The sequence below is a fragment of the Brachyhypopomus gauderio genome, chromosome 12 (assembly GCF_052324685.1).
Source record: "Brachyhypopomus gauderio isolate BG-103 chromosome 12, BGAUD_0.2, whole genome shotgun sequence".
NCBI lineage: Eukaryota > Metazoa > Chordata > Actinopteri > Gymnotiformes > Hypopomidae > Brachyhypopomus > Brachyhypopomus gauderio.
The window spans coordinates 15,030,738-15,050,912 of record NC_135222.1 but is presented as its reverse complement, the minus strand read 5'-3'; the positions used below and the strand labels follow the sequence as shown (position 1 = coordinate 15,050,912).

Sequence of the window (20,175 nt, the reverse complement as noted above, 5' to 3'; positions counted from 1 at the left end):
TCGCTTCATGAGCTTGTCCATTTTCACCGCGATGGTAGCAGCTGTCAGCTCTAGACGTGGCACAGTGACTGGCTTAAGCGGTGTCACTCTGGATTTTCCAAGAAGAAACGAGCAATAGACTTGACTGTGGCTGTTCTCGATGCGAAAGTAGCTGACAACTCCGTAGCCCTTCTCACTAGCGTCAGAGAAATGGTGCAGCTGTGCTGATGCTACTGGACCAAATCCCTCAGGTTTGATGCACCTCTTCACAGAAAAGCTGGCGAACTGGCTCAAGTCGGACAGCCAGGCAAACCATCTGTTTACTATATCTTCAGGAATCTCATCATCCCAGGTAAGTTTCGTTCGACACAGATCCTGCACGATGGTCTTAGCGAGAAGAATGAACGGCGACAGGAAGCCAAGGGGGTCATAAATCGAGCTTACGACTGATAGGATACCCCTTCTGGTGACAGGCATGTTCTTCACGAGGATGCGGAACTTGAAGGAATCTCCATGGGTAGCTCATCCTTGTCCAGATCTAAATTCTTGATCTCCTTTGCACACTCATGTTCTGGAAGTGATGCCAATACTTCACGGCTGTTGCTAGACCATTTAGCCAAATGGAATCCTCCACTCACACAGAGTGCAATGAGATCTTTAGTCAAGGAAATAGCCTCCTTCTCATCAGACACTGAGACAAGACAGTCGTCGACATAGAAATGCTCATAAACTGCAGTTATTGCCTCAGGCGATGACACATGTTTCCCGTCCTCTGCTGTCCGCCTCAAAGCGTAGTTGGCACAGCTCGGGCTTGACTTGGCTCCGAACAAGTGAACAACCATCTTGTACTCACGCAGAGGCTGGTTCAGATCTCCCTCTGGCCACCAGAGGAATCGCAGAAGATCGGAATCTTCATCAGGGACTCTCACCTGGTGGTACATCGCTTCAATGTCGGAGATGAGTGCGACGCGATCATGGCGAAATCTTGTCAGAACTCCAACCAGACTGTTTGTGAGGTCCGGCCCCTGTAACAGCTCCTCGTTCAGCGACTTCCCTTGGAAAGAAGAGGCGCAATCAAAAACAACCCGCAACTTCCCTTTCTGCGGATGGATCACGCCATGATGGGGAATATACCATACTCGGCCATCGTTGCGGTTGCGCTCGTTGGCAGGGACTTCCACAGCATATCCTTTGCTCAGCAGGTCTGACACGAAGGCTGTGTAGTCATCATGAAAGCTGGAGTTCTTACTGAGTTTTCTTTTCAGGTTCGATGCTCGTTGCTCAGCAACACACTTGTTGTTCGGCAACACCACGTCTTTGTTTTTTAGAGGCATACCAATGCAGTAGTGTCCATCGATTTTCTTGGTCGTCTCAGTCACACGCTGCATGAATTGGATGTCTTCTCGCGACATTTCTGACTTCTCTTCGCAGGCTTGCTCTGGAAAGTCGTGATTGTACTGCCACAAGAGCATGCTGTCCACACTGCTGACTGACACTCTGTTGACCAAAGCACCATGGCTGAAGTGGTTTGACTTGTGCTCATTGACTTTCTTCAGAGGGCCATTTACTACCCAGCCAAGGGTTGTCTTTATGGCATAAGGCCCATCATTTTGACTGTGGATTATTTTCCATGGCTCCATTGCAGAGTGAGCATTCATTCCGATGAGCATCTCCACATCTGCGTCAATCTGTGGTAGCTGCACTTCTTTATGCAAATACGGCCATCTTTCTAAGTCCTTTTCTACTGGAACATTCTCCTTTGTTACAGGTATGTCCGTGTGGGTGTACACATCTGGCAGGCTGATGTACTTGCTCTCTGTCAAACCGCACACCTCTAGATCAGAAAGGACGAAGCAGGACAGAGGCTTCTCCTGGCCCATGGTACGGAGTAGCACTTGAGTCCTCTTACCATTGACACCAAGTCGCCTCATCAATCTTTCGGAGCAAAACGTTGCTGAACTTCCTGAGTCCATGAACGCATACACTTCTACAGTGTTGTTGCTCTTCTTAGATTTGATGCGCACTGGCACAATGGAAAGGATACAGTCACTGCCTCCGGCCTCGGTGACTGCTGAGAGTTCACTCTTGGATAACACTTGCTCTTGTGGAGTTGAGTGTTCACTGGCAAAGCCTTCACTTGATTTCTTAGGCTTGGCAATTGCTTGGTTGGCCTCTTCCTCTCTTTTCATGTGGAGCAGAGTAGGGTGTTTCTTACTGCAAATGTCACACGTTGCCTTCCTTTTGCAATCTTTTCCCATGTGCCCTTGAGTCAGACACCCGAAGCAAAGGCCTTTTCCTTTAAGGAACTCGATTCTTTCTTTATTCTGCATACTTCTAATTTCGTTGCATGCACTCAGAGCATGTTTCTTGTTGCAGTACAGACATGGCTCTTTAAATGCATTGCTAGTCTGCTTGGTCTTTCTTGATTCAGATGAATCATCTACTGGCATTACGCTTGTTGCTAGGCCAGTGGTTCTTTTCAGCAAACCTGTTGCAGGTTTAATGCTGGGCTTAGACTTTTCCTTTGCATCAGATGGGTCTTTGACATCACCAAACACTGGATCTGAAGCTATCTTAGCTTGTCTGTTAATGTACCTCACCAGATCTGCAAAGTTTGCTCTTCTTCTTTCTTTCTCTTGGACGTCAAAAGCTACGACTCTCCATCTTTCGCGAAGCCTGAAGGGCAACTTGTGTACAATGATTCGAAGGTTGCTCGGGCTGTTCATTTCCTCTAGGTACTCCAAGTTGTTTATCACGTTGTTGCATCCAGTGAGAAAGATAGAGAAGCTGTGAAGTGACTTAGCATCTTCTGCTTTGATTTGAGGCCATTTGACAACCTTGTCGACGTAGGCCGCAGCTATTCTCTGTTCGTTGCCATAGTGATAAGCCAAAAGCTTTCTTGCCTCCCCGTAACCCTGTTGTGCACTCATGTGTTGGCAACTTCTCACCAGTTCTCTTGGCTCACCTGTGGTGAATTGTTCTAAGTAATACAAACTATCTGCATCATTATCTGTCCGATTGTGAATGATGTGCTCGAATGCCCTCAGGAACGGCAGAAACTCAAGAGGATCGCCACTGAATTCAGGAACTTTTCGCTGAGGTAAGTTGGCTAGTCTTTGTTGTGTGACTAACATTTCAGTGATATCCTTCTGTTTCAATACCACTTCACCGAGTTCAACTTGCCTTGCACCAGGACATGTACCTGCAACATCTTCGTTTTCTGTCTTGATGTGCACATGAGACACATGCCTAGCTGGAACATAAAACGCACTGTTATCTGGGATCACTCGAGGATAGCTAGTTGGTTTTGGTCTAGTGTCTGGACCATGACGTGGGATGGCTGTTGCTGCATGCATGTTCTTGTTCAGGTATGAATGCGTCCCATCTTCCATGTTCTCATGCTCTTCCAGCACCTGTAGCTTTGCTGTGGACTCTGCAAGAGCAGTCTCGAAATCTAGCTTCTCCATTTGAGTTTTAATCTGAATTTTCTGAAACTTCAGCTGTGCAGCTAGCTGTGCTTCCATTTGAGCCTCTTGCAACTGCAGTGCTTCCTTTTTATCAATTGCGGCTGCACGCGCCAGTAAAGCTGCTCGATGAGCTTCCTCTTTCCTACGCATAGATGAGGCACGAGATGACACATTGGATCCCTTTGAGTGTCTACTGCTTACACTTTGTGCTGAGACTGAAGCATGCTTCTGTTGCACCATGGACGCACTGTCTTCCGGATGCACTTCTTCAGCAGCAGGCTCTTCAACAGCACGCTGTGACACTACGTCCTGTGCTTGCTGTCTTACTTCTATTATCCACTGCTCCAATGTGGTCAAGAAGTTCTCATACTTGGTGAGATTAGGCTCACTCCAATACAGCTGGTCAGCTTTTCTTTCTTCTTCTGACAACAGTTCACTTACTGTATTATTCACTTCAATAAAATCATTAAGTAATTTTGAGTATTCTCGCAGATGATCCTTCTCTACTACATGAGCATTGGAATGATTTGTCATTAAATTTTCAATTTCCTCTGCTTTGGAGACAAGGCGTGCTAAACAACGTTTTCTTAAAGTAATTTGCTTATCAAGTTTCTCTTGTAGTGCCTTTGGAGTTATCTTGATCCTCCTTTTAGTGTCTAGCTCGACATTGCCCTCCGTCTTATTTCCCTCTTCAGACATTTGGATAGCTATTTATGTTAGATAAGTCTCAGCAAACTCTTATGAACCTCTGAAAACCAAAATAAGCTTTCCTTTAATCTTAAAAACACGTAGTTTTCCAAAATAAGATTTAAGGCTTTATTTCCAGAAGCAAACGTGAGCTTCTTCTACGCTGATATGACTTGATAACAATAGCACGTTTCTCCACCGTCATGTATGACAGCTTAATTGTTCATTCAATCGTAACGTGTTTGTACTCATCCAGCATCACTGAAGTCATCTGGAGATCCGATGGTGTACACCGCGTTCAGTCCTCCTTAGCCGTCAGTTTTCCGCGAATCTTCTCTCGCACTCGGCGACTGTTTTCTACTTAATGTAGTGGCTAAATGTTTGTTCTTAAATTGTTGTCAATTTCTTTCTTATTATTCCTACAAATAACCACTCAGTCAGACGGAATGAACGAGTCTACGCGTGTTAAAGTTTGAACGACGGTAGAAAACAGTGAGCTCGCCCCGTCTTTATTGAAGATTAAAACATAACAAGAACAAAAAAACCGTTTTACATTTGATAGATGCGCGAGCTCCAGAAACGTCATTGCTCAGCATCAGTTCCTATCCATTCTAGAAAATTCTACACATGAATGCAGATTGAACTAAATATAAATGATAAACACTAATATAATTATACTGCAATCATAAATATTCTAAACTATACAAATACTATATACATCCCAGGAATACCTAAATATGAGCATAAATTATTAAATATAAAATGGCACCAATAGATAGATAGATTGATTGATTGATTGATTGATTTTTTTCTTTTCAGTTAGGGGTATGTTCAGTTAGTATAAGCTGCTGTCTGTGGGTACATTTACATTTAGGGCATTTAGCAGAAGCTCTTATCCAGAGCGACTTACAAAGTGCTTTGCTTCTGATCACAGAATACATCCTAGGTAATAGTACAGATAGGCCAGAATTCAAGACACCATTGAGTCGGACTACTACTAAACTACAGGAGTCAATATCATTACCTAGTGTTTTGCAAGTTAGACATTTGCCAAGAAGCACAAATACAATACAATTTAAGAACAAAAGCAAGTGGTATCAGCTGAGTTAGTACTCTGGTAAGAACTCCACAAACAGGTGAGTCTTCAGTCTACGCTTGAAGATAGCAATAGACTCTGCAGTCCTGGCAGCTAATGGAAGATCGTTCCACCATCTTGGAGCCAGGACGGAGAATAGTCTGGAGCTTTGTCTTCCATGAGACTTTAAGCATGGAGTTTAAGCATGGGGCCTGTCCATTTTTGGCTTTGTAACACTAGAACTACCAAACCTCCTGCTTTTGACAGACTCCCAACTAGACTCCCAACTTATGTCAAATGACATATTTCTCTTGCTCTCTTGGCAGGAGTGATAAGCCCTTCTTGCCTCCAGTGTTATGTAAATGAGGCATGTGTCAGCTGTGGGTGATTGCTGTTGACACATCATTCAATACACACCTTTGGCTGCCTCATTCTTGCTCTCTTGCAAGAAGTCTGGTCATCTCAGGATATGTTTGAGATTTGATTTGTGAAAGGTTGAAATAATGTGAAATTGACACAAACATAATATTTGAATTATAGTGGCTTATAAGTGGCATTTTCATCAGTCAAAATAGCTCTGATTTTTTTTTTACCTTATTTTAAATAGTTTTTGTCTTTTGAAAAACTGCCACTAGGTAAAGATATGTTTACATAAATTTATACAAAAAAATCCTCAGCTACTTAAAATAGAATAATATTCTTGAGCAATTTTAACTTATAAAGATGGTACTTTTTGCACTCCTACCCCAAGGGGAGGCCAGGGTTTTTTCTTCTCCATCTGAGTCAATGGATCTACACAATTCACAGTATCACCACACATTTACATATTTGAACCATTATCACAGGTCCCGTGTATGCATGTCATTAGCGTGGTTTCGGCGTTATATATGAAGCGTCCCAGATTTTTTTGTGTATGCACTTCATTAGCACCACATATTTACATATTTGAACCATTATCACGGGTCCCGTGTATGCATGTCATTAGCGTGGTTTCGGCGTTATGTAAGAAACATCCCAGATTTACATTTGTGTGAGCTGCTGTGGGTGTGTTCTTCAGAGTCATGATAAAAGCAGAAACACAAATGCAGGTGACTTACATTTTCCTTACTATCCTGTGTGGAGTAGACGGAAAGCACTATGGCACGCCAGAGGAGGTACATTGCTAAAGAACTTGTGACTATCCTTACAAACGTGGACTGCTGTGAGTCCGATGGGGGAGAGGAAATTTCTTCCTGTAGTTTTAACAGCGATTCATCGGATGAAGACACAAACTTTTCATCGGAAAAGCAGAGCCCTCCAAGAAAGAGGCATCGTACACAGGCTGACACCACACCTGGACCAAGCGCTTCTACACAGGCCGACACCACACCTGGACCAAGCAATGCAACACAGGCCGACACCACACCTGGACCAAGCGATGCAACACAGGCCGACACCACACCTGCACCAAGCGTACGGGCAAAAGACGGAACTGTTTAGGAGAAGGTTGGCATCAAACGCTCTCGTGCCAGCCGCTTGCCCAATTCAACATTCGTTGAGCCAGCTGGGCCTACAGAGCATGCAAAGGTATAGTAACGTAATATTTTTTGCAGTGTTTATGCTTGTGTTTGACTGATATTTCGTACGTGTAATTAACCTTGCGTCATTTATTTATTTTTACTCATACAGCGTAGGATCACAAGTAGACTGCAGAGTTTCCTGTGTTTGCTCAACATTGAGATGCTGAGAATCATCACTGACTGCACAGTCCTTGAAGCCTGCAGAACAGACCGCACCTGGAGTTATTCGGTCAGTGAATTGACGGCGTTCGTAGCAATCCTTTTTCTATGAGCAGTCCTCTGTCCTATTGGAGCGATGATGGAGTGTTGGTCGGCAATGTTCACTGTGCCTTCAATCAAGGAGACAATGCCGCAGGACCGCTACCAGGAAATTATGCGGTACCTGCGGTTTGATGACAAGGACACCCGTGCGGAGCGTACGAAGAGCAACAAGTTTGCTGCGATCTCGGACATCTGGCAGCGATTTGTGAAGAATTGCAACCTGTGTTACACCCCCGGTCAAAATCTTACAGTCGACTAGCTGTTCCCTACCAAGGTTCGCTGTCCATTCACACAGTACATTGCGTCTAAGCCGGACAAATTCGGAATAAAGTTTTGGGTTGCTTCAGACCTGAAGACCAAGTTCATGTGCAACTCCATTCCATATCTGGGAAATGACCCCGATCATCCCAAGGGTGAAAGAGTGTCAGAGAATGTGGTGATGAAACTCATGAAGCCATACCTGGGCAAGGGCAGAACTGTAGCCACAGACAATTTCTTCACATCTCTGTCACTGGCTAAAAAGCTGCTGGAATGCAACACAACTCTGCTTGGGACGATGAATAAGATTCGACAGGAAATTCCCTCAGAAGCTAAAAACACCAAGGGACATGACAAGTGTTCAACGGTGGTGTACAGGTCACACGATGCGCTGCTGATGGTGTATGCCCCCAAGGCTAATAAAGCCGTCTGCGTTCTCAGCACTATGCACATGCACGTGAGGATTGCCGACAACAGAAAAAAGAAGCCAAACACCATGACAGACTACAAACGGATGAAGGTATGCATGTGTGTTGGCATTGCTAAATCAATTATTACATGAATGAATTCGTTCAAAATATAAAATGTACTTCTTTGTAATTGTTCTTTGCAGTGCGCCGTTGACATCATGGACCAGAAGGTGCATGCATACACAGTGCGCGCAGGAACACGCCGGTGGCCAGTTGCAGTTTTCTACAACCTACTTGACCTGGCAGCGATGAACGCGCATGTTTTGTACACAGCATGCACAGGGTCCACAGAGAGCAGGAGTATTTTTCTATGTGCTCTTGCTGGGGATCTTCGTCATCATTATCTACAGGAAAAGGAGTTGAAGAAAACGCCACGTTCTTCGCCATCTCCTGGAAAGAAGACCCAGTGTCAGGTGCAGTCACACTGCAACCGCAACCACAGCATCAACATGTGTGTAAGAGAGAGGGTCCCTGGCGGAACTACATGAAGGTACGTTGATAAGTATATGTGGTGGTACGTATTTTTTTGTCTTCTGAAAGATCTTATTCAAAATGTAAGGTGTACTTTGAATTGTTCTTCAGTGTGGCATTGCCATCATGGACCAGAATGTTCAAATACCCGAGCACAAGAGGCACTTACACCTGTCGACATCATGGAAAGGAAAGTTCAAAAACACTGCGAGCACAAGAGGCACACATACACACTATAATCTCTTATTATAATCTCCAATAATCTCTTCTCGTTCTGTTCCAGAGTCGCACTTTACGACAGCCGGAATAGACATCCATATTTGATCAGAATAAAGTTGTTTTGCAGCACATGAATTAGTTTTTTCCTGTCTTTTCCTCTCCTTTTCCAGCCTGCTGTTTAGATCACAAACATTTATCAGTGATGCAGTGATGCAACGCGATCATGCTAATTTCCGCTATCAATCATATGGGATTTCCCATAATTAGTTTGATAACATTAGCATCAAGCTAATTGCGCCATATCATTTCTTAGCTTTTCAAATGCGAATTCAAACGCGGAAACAGAAAGTGTTCGATTACAACAAATATTATATAGTACTGTAGTATAGGAAATATACAAAGAGCAAGATTCAAACAATTTTATTTATTTATTTTTATTGTTTGACGGGACTCATTAGAGAAACTCTAATTAACGTCGTCTCTACGTGCGCTTGAATTTTAACTTTTGAAACACGAGTCTACAAATTTTTCGCTGTTTGTTGTAGGATCGGTAACATATACAGTCTGCTTGTAACTTCAAGTTTTTCATGAAGTTGTATCACGTTTGGTCGTATGAGCTTGGGGGTGAGCCGCTTGTGCTTTGGCAGGCGTATGAGCCAATGGACAATGGGCGTTAATCCCTTCACAGCACGGGAGTGGGCTACATGGACCTTACGAAGCCTTGCGACATTTTCCGCGGCTGTCGGGGGACTAGTGTTAATGAACATTATCATTTTTCACCACAATCCATTACTTACATTAGTAACATTATTAAGTGTCACATTTCAAATATTACACATCGCGGATCAGCCCTTAATTTTCTCCAGATTTTTATACATCGCTCATTCAAGTTTTCTTTATAGTGTAGGAGATGCAAGTCCTGTTAGCAAAGCTGCTGTATGTCGGTCTGTCCAAAAAGTATGTAGCAGAAGCAGTATCCCTTCTGCTAAATATAAAAATATCATTTTCAGTCACGCATTAACTCTGTTGGCAATTTTTTGACATGCTGACTGCCTTTCTCTAGCAGCTACGGCAGTATTACATTTACATTTAATAATATCTAAACAATCTGCATATGGTGTGAAATCCAATGCTTGGCTGATTTTTGTATTTAAGTCCATGATAAATCTTATTTGTCTTATTTGTCTGGGTGAACCTACTCAGAGTTGAGCGACCCTGATTACTTTAACTCCGATCAGCCATTTTGGAACCGAAAACTCTGAGTTGTCTTACCCCGAACTGACATACTCAGACTTCAGGGTTAAGTTTAGAGTTTGTTAAACTGGAATTTTTGGAATACCCCTGTTCCCGAATTGCGAAGCTACATCTGTTTACTTTGGAATTTCAATAGCTAAGACACTACACGATGCTGAGGAAGCACTACAGTACTTACATGTTCTAATACTGTTCATCATCTAATTTTTAGGTGATATTTACTACGACTTCTCTTATGCTCAATTTTTTATTGATGCTCACAAACACAAACGAGCCCTTCGTAGAACTTCGTAGCCAAGTTCTTGTTGTCCATGCTAACTTCTGAGTCAACATTGCACACAAACAGCTCGACATAAACCCCAGCCAAAGTAAGCCTTTTCTTTTCTATGATGTCCAAAAGTACAGTATACACAATCAAAATATCAACTAACAAAATTATCCATGACCAGGGTTGCCAACTCTCACGCATTGAGCATGAGACACACGCATTTGACCGTTTTCACACGCTGTCACGCCACACTTCCGATATCTCACGCCGAAAAAAAATCTAGTTTATTTACCTCTGATCCACATCTATGATTCAATGAGTTTCTAGTTCGCTCTGGCGCCAACCACCGGCGATCGACAAATCGCGATATAACACTTAACCACCCCCCGCTCAACAACTTACACTCGCCACCTCCTCCAGGTTAAAATCTCACTCCAAGTGAACGTCAAAAGTTGGCAACCCAGTCCATGACTGTTTCAGTTTCGCCAAACAGAGTGAGCTTAGCTTATCTTAGCTTAGCCTAGCTTAGGTTTCCATGTTTACAACCCAGCTGTCTTGCTGTATTGCACGTCTTTCTCAAAGATAAAAAATCATGGCACAAATCATGGCAAGAGAGGTGTTAATCTTTTCAGCTTTGAGAGAAATATTGGTTAGAACAGGTATCAGTCACTTTGAAGCTTGTCACTTTTGCAATTACTTGGTTGGTCCACTACCCCTTCCCCATTCACACCTTGCCAGGCAGAGGTGTGAAACGCTGTCATTCAAAGCTACCACTACTCTAGTCCAATAAAACCAAAGGAAATCAAGAGACAGTTCTCAAGAGCAGACAGCTTTGCAATTTGAGAAAAACACTGTGTGGTCACTGATAGGTCGAGAATTGTTTGTTCTCAGCAAAGGAGAGGATTATGCAATTTTTTTGTGATGAAGTGAGAAAGCAAATAAAGGTATTTACCAATGTATTTATGCACTTTTTAAAAGTATGATACTGATGCTTTGATAGTAAATAAATTTCAGGTGACAAAACATGGTCATCTTGCATAGTAAACCTGCCCTTTAAACAGACATTTAAAGAGACCCATGTGGTCCATGTGTTAACAACAAGAAATTACAAACTGGATTTCTCACTATCGGCTACATGTAGATGAATGAAATTCAGTATTCAAGTAGATGGGATAGGAAATGTTTAATTTATCTGATTTATTTATTTATCTGATATATCTCACAGAATAAATAAAACGCCTTTCTCAGCATCCACATTTTGATTTACACAACACCTTCATCGTCACAGTGAGTCTGATACACCATGGGTTTAAATACATAGATTAACTGAAGGAACACCTGAATGTAATCAAGGGTGGGGGCATACAAGACACATAAGAGAAAGGTGGAAAGAGGAATTAAATAAAATTCATAACAGGCTTTTTCCTTTCTTCAGGCTTTCAATATGCAATTTTGCTGTCTGTATTTTAACATTCTTAGCTGCTGAGACAAACTTTTTGGCCAACAATCTGATCAGACATTTTTTTCTTGCAATATTTTGACTATTGTATAACCTATACGAAGTTCAAATATAACTTCATAAAGAACGTTAAGTCTGTTCTGCTTTACATATTAAAATGTGGTGATCACATACTTGCCCACAGCAAACACAGTCATAGCCACAGTGATGTTCTTTGGTTTATAGATGGTGTCAAGGAGATCCTTGTCAAATGTGCCTTCCCACACAACTGGAGCCAGCCATGGTGTCACTGTAACAACGTCCTTGCGGCTAATGGACAAACCAAGACAGACCCATACAAAGAGAGACTGGTTGATGCAGTAAAAGTGTAAAAGTGTGCAAACACATGCCCAGTATTGCACTTACAAACATTTCTGATGAGAACACTGAAAATGATCTAATCAGTAAGAGACCCATTGGTGTGTATGCTTTACGTACCCCTCCAGAAAACTTGGACTGTACAACGGCCTAAAACAAAATCAAACAAATACAATTATACCCAAAGTGAAAATCCAATAAGCAGTTATTTCAGTGGTCTGTATGCAAATGTTTATTACTAATGAAGTAATCTTATTTAAGGACAAGGGTTACATTTGAATATAAGATATGGGGAGTTCTCCTTTACACAGCCCCATTTGTCATCATCAAGGACACTTCTCATCCTACCCACAGACTCAAGCTAACCAAGACACAGACGTCTCCCTTCTGGTAGGTGTTTTAGTAGCCTTCTATGGAGTGATTTTTGTTTCAATAGTTCCACAGAAGCAAACGTAAATCCAAGAGCAGAAAGTATATGTTATGAATGCAAAACAGAAAAAAATATATCAAAAGTATATATTTTAAATATAATTGGTTATTTGAAACTTATTTTTGTTTGCATTTTGACAAGTTTTTGGTTCCATTGTTTTTGTTTTTTTGGATTTTCCCAGTAAGGTATTTTGCTTCTGCTTCGTTTTTTGCTTCTGTGTGGGAGGGGCTTAGATTCACTGATTCTGGACTGACACAAAGCTCTGAAACCGCCTCTGGGACCAAGCCACGCCCACGCCATGCCCAAATTTTGTGCGCCTTACAGCAGCACATATACAGTGACGAATACAGAGTAGATTTACATGGCTCCTGTGACAGGATGATGTGCTAAATCGTGAAACGTCCAATGTTTGGGGGCAGTCATGGGCGTGGCTTGGTCCCAGAGGCGGTTTCAGAGCTCTGTGTCAGTCCGGAATCAGTGACCAATGGAGATTGCAGAGGAACGCCTTCATCTAAGACCCTCCCACACATGAAATGTGTTCCAAAAGTCAGAAGCAAAGAACGAAGCAGAAGCAAAGAGAGATTCCAGAAGCAAAATACCTTACTGGGAAAATCCAAAAAAACAAAAACAATGGAACCAAAAACTTGTCAAAATGCAAACGAAAATAAGTTTCAAATAACCAATTATATTTAAATCATTGCACTCACTGCACTGTACTGTACTTTACACTCCAGTATTACTGTCCTATTCATACAGTCCTTCATGCATCTCAGACCTGTAGTTTATACTTGCATGTTGTGCATGTAAGGGATTTTGTGATTTACTGTCTGTGGCCCTCAATCAAAACACTCACATTCAGTTCACTTCCTTGTGACTGGTCCTCAATTAGAACTTCTCTCCTCCTCCCCCAATCTCTTTCTCTCTCTCTCTCTGTATCTCCTTGTACTTTTCCACTACCCCTAGATCCCGTTTACTGTACCTCCTCTCCTGATTAGAACAGCAATCGTACATTTGTTTTATTATTCTTACTCATTTGTGTTGACACATCTTCTTCATTTTGTATTTAACTACATGTATTATCATTAAACTTTAGAACTCTTTCCTGACACCCATGTGTTCTAAATCTGTTCTCCTGGTACCAGCTACGGAACACTGAGGGCTGAACAAATTTATAATCTTGATTATGAATCCTGATGGTTTTAATCTACGTCTAAAGATGATTTCAGAAACCTTAACAGCGCATACTGTCTACAACTTCATAGCTTTTTTTATAATAGGCCTACAGCTGACAGTGGAATATTTAGAAGTGAGGAAATTTCACAAACTCTCCCATAAATTTCACAAACTCTCCCATGCTGTCCTATGTATAGTAGTACATTGCTAGTGTTTGTTAGCCAGGTCACCACTGGCCATGCTTTATGGTAAAGTATTTTTTTAAGCTAAGCTAATTTAGTTCAGATCTTTGTAAATGTAAATGTGCCGTATTTTGTCAATTGTGATTTTTACACCGCAATCGAAATTTGTCCTCTTATGATGAGTTTATTAATTATGTAAGCATTTGGTGCTGAGGTGGAGGTATGGCAGCCCCCCAGATGAGATTCTGCTTAGAGCCCCATAAAGGGTTGTGCCGTCCCTGCCCATTTATGACCAATATATTGCAAATATATTGCAAGTCAGTGGTAAATGCACCACATTGATTTTAATCCACTAATCAGGGTTGTGTATATCTGGTGATTTATCTGGAAACACAACAAAACAGCACAAGAAATTCCAAATGTTAATGAGGTATTTTTAGTCCTCAGTACCCCAGAATTATCCTCTTTTAATTTTTTGTTTAAATTGTGCTCTCTATTCTCACAGTGAATTCAGTGTCCCATGTTGTGACATCATAACCTGTGTTTGGTTCATTTACATGCATTTGGTTTATATGATGTTCATACTTCAAAAGAATGTGACACCAGAACACCAGAATTCATTTAGAAATGGACAGAGATCCCCCTTTTTGGCCAGTCCCAATCCACTTATATGATTTCGAAAGGAAGCATTCGCACTTACTTTAACGAGCCACACTAACAGAGCAATCACATGAGGGTTAATTTTAATTTAACTGAGGCTACCACGTCTGAACATCCTGAGTGTGTGCCACACAGATCAATTCCACCGTGTGTTCTTAACATAAGTACTTACATGTCGCAGTTCCTTGAGTGTGCTAGCATGCGTTTCTCCAGTTGTTCATTTAGGCTGAAAACGGAATAATTAATAAAGAAGCTTTCTCTCTCTCACACACACAAACACAGACACTCTGTATATTTGTATGTGCCTTTGCATTGGACTCTTATTACAAAGAATGCATATTAAAACAAGTGTGTGTACTGACGTGTCTGGTACCATTTATCACTTACCTTATCCAGGCAGGTGTAAATCCTAAGAAAATAACCCTGACAAACAAAACAGATCAATTCCAGCTGAAATGTAACAGTATATTGATACAGACAGATACTGATTGAAACTGCATCATTAAAGCATGTGTCACATCTGGTCCCATCCCCACCTGTAAATCATGTCTCTTGTTTTGCTTTTCCACGTGCTTGTATTTGTTTTTTCTGTGCGCTTGTGTTTTCATTTGGTTGTTCATGCTTATCACTTGATAGCACACCTCATGTCATTGCTGTCACCTGTTCTTAGTTTGTCTGCTCATTATCCCCAGTGTTTATATACCCCTTGTTTTGTCTTGGTCATTACCGGTTATTCAATCTGAGATTTTGGATTTGCTATTTTTTTCATGATGATTATATTACTTGGAAGGTTGTTATTTGGGGTGTTTTTACACATTTGTCTTCTCACTGGATTGTTCTTTGGTTTCATTTCATGTTTGCTGAATATTGTATTTTTGTTTATGCCATATCTTTGTGTTGGACATGTGTCTGTTTTTGACTGCTCTCCCATTATGACCCTGGACCATTCTGACGACTCTTATTATGGATTTGCCCTGAATAAATCTCACTCTTTTCAGCATATGTGTACACCTTAAATATTGTTCCACTATGCACCAGCATCACAACAAGGATGAAAATACTGTGAACATTAAACACAGATTAGATATTGAACAACAATCTGTAAAGAGCTACATTTAAACATTTACAAAGAGCTGTTATATAATATTAGAACAACATTATATAATGTCCAGGGCTCTCAAGTCTCACGCATTGAGCGTGTGACACACGCATTTGACCGTCTTCACACGCTCACACGCCACACTTCCGATTTCACACGGCGAGAAAAAAAATCTAGTTTATTTACCTCCGATCCATATCTATGTCGCACTCAACTGGCGATCGATCGCGATATACAAACCCCCACCCCGCTCAACATCTTACGTTTGCCACCCCCCCCCCCCCGCTCAACAATTAACGTTCGCCACCCCGTCAACAACTCTCACACTCTGACATGAATGTCAAAACTTGAGAGCCCTGATAATGTCCCCTCCCCCGATTGCTCCCCTAACTATCTGTCATTCACTTCCTTGTTTTCGTTCTCCATGTGCTTTTTGTTTTGGTTCTTAGTCACCCCCCCTCCTTTTTCTTGCCTTCTACCTTATTTCTTGTTTGTTCCCTCATGACTCTGTATATGCCCTGACAATTCTGTTTTGTCAGTTTTGTCCCAGACTGTATTGCCTTTGTTTTTTTTCAAAGCCTCTGTGGATTGGATTTTACTAAATCTGTTCTCTCAGCATTTGTGCCCACCTTGCTATCACTGTGTTACAGCTTAATAATAAAATAATAACAACAATAATTATCAAACAATTATGGGTTACAAATGAGTTTCTTTATTTATTAGGTTCTATTTTTGTCATACAGTTCCTGACATAAGTTCTGTCGCTTATCCATGTTGTGGAAACAAAAGCTTATAACCTGACTTTAAATTCATCAATTGGTTTTAGAAATGACTCATATGAAAGCTGAAACCCTCCCAAATGAGATTTAATTTACGAAAATAAATTTGCTTCACTGCAGAAATACTGATAATTTAAGAAACACAGAAAGGTCAGATTTTGGCAAGACAAAAGTTTTGTCACCTTGTCATATAATGCACCCAATCCTAGTTTACAGCCTCATCTGTGCTCACTAATTGATTGGTTAATTAGTGGGTGTGTATAAAAAGAACTCCAGCACCTCAGACCTTCACTTGCACTGCAACTTGACCTCTGACAACATGCCAAAAATCCATCCTGCGACCAAAGCCTTGATTATCAAGACGCTGAAGAACAAAATCCACTGCAGAGGTGGCAGGCACCTTTAATGTGTCTCAGCATCAAGTACAAAGAATTAAAAAAAATATTTGAAGAGACTGGAGATGTTTTTGACAAGCCCGGGTCCAGCAGACCCCACAAGACAATTGCTCGGGAGGAATGTTTGTTGGTTAGAAAATCCAAAGCCAGTCCCTCTTCCACTGCAGCATAGCTCCATCAGGCCTGGTCACCTCAAGTCCCTGTGTCAACTCGAACAGTTTGTAGGATTCTGTCTTGAAATGGCCTCCATGGTCGAATCAGTGCCCAGAAGCCAGCACTAAACAAAAGGCCCACAGCCTGCTAAATGGATGGAAGCTGGAAAAGTGGCAGAAGGTGGATTTCTCAGATGAATCTTCAGTATGGATCCAAGATTCACCCAGAAAAAAGTCAAGTATGGTGGTGGGAAGATCATGGTCTGGGGTTACATTCAGTATGGGGGTGTGCAAAACATTTGCAAGGTGGAAGGCAATATCAATAGCCTAAAATATCAAGAAGTATTAGCTACGTCTTACATTCCCAATCATAAAAGGGGTCAAATTTTGCAGCAGGATGGTGCTCCATCTCATACATCCATCTCTACATCAAAGTTCCTCAAGGCAAAGAAGATAAAGGTGCTCCAGGACTGGCCAGCCCAGTCACCAGAGTAACATAATACAGGAAAATGATAAAATCCTGCATCCTGCACAATCCAGTCACACAAAAGGCTTGGCTAGGATGTATTAACCAACCAACGACTATGATTTAATAATAACCTACTACAATGCTCATGACCCATCGTCTCAACTACCCAATACTACTAAGAAACCACTGCGATGACAAGATAGATTTCACACACCCTATGCACACACTAGTTGCTTGAACAGAACACAGCAGCAGCTACAATCTGATATTGGCTCGACAAGGATCCAGAAGGAAAGCGTTCTATGTTCATGGTCCATTGCCTCAATTGCCAAGTACTCAGACCACCACACAAACCTGTACTGACCTTTAAAACAAAGTGACAAGGACACACAAAATACCTTGCAAACTTTTCATTGGGGTCATCAGGAAGGCACCTCCCTTCGTTGGTGTTTTGATGAATTGAGCCCCCAACACCTCCAGAAGGCTCATCAGTGGAGTCTGGCGTCCCAGACCGACCCCCCTCCAAGCTCACAATGTACCCCATCACAAGATTTTGCTAACAACCTTGCTACCCATATCCCAACATCACACACACCAAACAATTTATCTCTTCAAGTACTATCCTTACCCCACCTAACCTCAGCCCTTCTTAGCCACACCCACTGAGTAGATCTCTCAGCTACCGCTGACAACTCCTTTACCACTGCTCTCATCACACAGCCTCTAAATCCAAACTCAGCCAGCAGTCTTGTGGCAGACTTTGCCAAAAAACCCCTAGCCCCTACCTCTACAGGTCTAATATATGCTTCCCAGCCCCTCTCTCTTACCTCAGCCACCAAATCTGCATACTTCAACCTTTTCCTTTCATATGCTGCATCAACTTCGTCTTCAAATGGAACAGTTAGCTCTATGAAATACACTATCCGCTTACAACACAACATCTGTCCTCAAGGTTGTGACTACAATACACTCTAGGACCTGTAATTTACAGCCTACATCAACCAACAGCTTCCAATCTCTTGCATCAACCCACTTACCGCCAACTTTTGAAGACTGTGCTGGCTCCTTGCTATGCTGCCCCTTACACACAAACCTAATTACTCTATTGGAACTAGCAGCTGGCATGCCATTAACTTCCAACCGCCTCTTATCAAGTGCACCTGCCAATGATTTGAGTACCTGATTATGCCTCCATGTGTAACGTCCCTGTGACAAACTCACCTTACATGCCGACAGGATGTGCTTCAATGTACCACTTCCTGCACATAGCTTACAAGTTGGATCCTCACCAAACCACTGCTCAAGGTTTTGTGGAGTTGGAAGCACATCATAGGTAGCTCCCACAAGAAATTTTATATGGCTTGCATCCAATGCCCATAACTCTGGCCAGGTGATTCTCCTCTTCTCCACACTTTCCCATTTTATCCACTGTTCCTGCTTACTCTGTCCTGCAGCTTTTGCCCGTCTTACTTCCTCCTCCTGCTCTCGAATAAAACCAGTCACCATTCGCCTTCTCTCAGGTGATGTGGCCTTGCTAAAAGCCCTCCATGTATCACCTGACCCTAGTCCTGCCCTCCCATTTTGCACCTGCCCTAAAACTTCTCTATGCTCCAATGCCCTCTTTGCTGCCTGAGTAGCCTCTTGGGAATTCCACTTTCTTCCTGTATGTGTCACTGGTGCCACTGCTTTGATCAGTGCATCTTTCGACTCTATTAACAACATTTCTCGGCCTACCTTGGCACATTTAAACTCCTCAACTAAGCTTGTTAGTGGCAGTTCTAGCACTCCTCTACCAAACCATTCCACACTACTAAGACAATGTGGAACCCCAAGCCATTTTCTTACAGCCTTATTAACAATCCTTTCTAGCCTCTCAACTTCAGTCATCAGAATATCATACACTGTCAGTAGCCACCTTAGACGAGGCAACAATCCAAACTGCAAACACCACAACTTTAATTTACCTGGCAAAAAGGACTTATTGATACTATTAATAGCCTCACCCATTTCCTTCCTTATTTCTACAACCTGCTCTTTGTCGTTCAGGGCTGCGGTGTACCACCTACCTAGACTCTTAACTGATTTCTCCAGAATAGATGGTATTACTTCTCCCTCCAGCACATACTTTTCTTGTGTCAACTTCCCTTTCACAATTGAAACACTCCTAGACTTACTGGGTTTAACCTTCATCCTAGCCAGCCTAAGATTATCACTTAACTTTTCCAATAGCCGTCGAGTACATGGAACAGTAGTTGTTAATGTAGTCATGTCCATGACTACATGTCCATCCATGTATGCCCTAATCGGTGGGAGCCAGGTGCCATTATGCAACTTCTCCCCACCTACAACCCACTTAGAAGCCCTAATAATCACCTCCATTGCCATTTTAAATGCTAATTGTGAGACTGTACACCCTGCCATTATACCTACTCCCAGACATTGCCAAGATGTAACAAACTCCAAAATATGCTTTAACTAGCCTCGTAATGGCGGCATGGTAGTGTGGTGGTTAGCACTGTCGCCTCACAGCGAGGTGGTCTGGGTTCGGTTGTCGGTCTGGGCTGCTCTGTGTGGAGTTTGCATGTTCTTGCACTTATTTTTTTCAGAAACGCTGCCAGCCTACGTGCAACTACACTAAAGAATATTTTACCCTCCACATTAAGCAAGCTTATGGGACGAAACTGCTCTATGGCTACAGAATCCTTCTCTTTCGGAATAAGAACACCACCTGCCCTTCGCCAGTCCTTTTGGATAATCCCTTTCTTCCACACTATAATCATCAACTTCCATATAAACTTCAAAACATCTGGCGCACTTTTATATAATCTATATGGAACTCCATTAGGCTCTGGTGCTGAACCTGCTTTTGCGCACCGCACTACATCTTGTACCTCACTCCACTTAAGGGGATTAACATCCAAGCTCCTTCTTTCCTACCTTTAGGCTCCCTGACTTCTCCTGACTAAACTACGTTTTAACAAATCTAAACGGATCTTTAAAGAATACCTCCCTAGCATGCTCTTTCTTCTTCCTTCTTTTCCTCATAGCTTCT

The 20,175-nt window shown here is 42.1% G+C and overlaps 2 protein-coding genes across 4 annotated transcripts in view; one reads left to right on the top strand and one right to left on the bottom strand.

Moving 5' to 3' along the window:
• The window catches only part of LOC143527877 (uncharacterized), a 43,339-nt gene extending 34,762 nt beyond the window's left edge, over window positions 1–8,577 (top strand). The window contains exons 4-7 of the mRNA XM_077023231.1: window positions 6,334–6,774; window positions 6,877–7,806; window positions 7,900–8,246; window positions 8,339–8,577. Of these exons, the coding sequence (XP_076879346.1) occupies window positions 7,393–7,806; window positions 7,900–8,244 (759 nt within the window). The 5' untranslated portion in view covers window positions 6,334–6,774; window positions 6,877–7,392 and the 3' untranslated portion in view covers window positions 8,245–8,246; window positions 8,339–8,577. The remainder of the gene's footprint in view (window positions 1–6,333; window positions 6,775–6,876; window positions 7,807–7,899; window positions 8,247–8,338) is intronic.
• LOC143527876 (histo-blood group ABO system transferase-like) overlaps window positions 1–20,175 on the bottom strand; it is a 45,455-nt gene that overhangs the window by 8,741 nt on the left and 16,539 nt on the right. For all 3 annotated transcript variants that reach the window (XM_077023227.1, XM_077023230.1, XM_077023229.1), the window contains 4 exons: window positions 14,617–14,652; window positions 14,402–14,455; window positions 11,905–11,934; window positions 11,602–11,736 (listed from right to left, as the gene is read on the bottom strand). In XM_077023227.1, coding sequence (XP_076879342.1) covers window positions 11,602–11,736; window positions 11,905–11,934; window positions 14,402–14,455; window positions 14,617–14,652 — 255 coding nt within the window. The remainder of the gene's footprint in view (window positions 1–11,601; window positions 11,737–11,904; window positions 11,935–14,401; window positions 14,456–14,616; window positions 14,653–20,175) is intronic.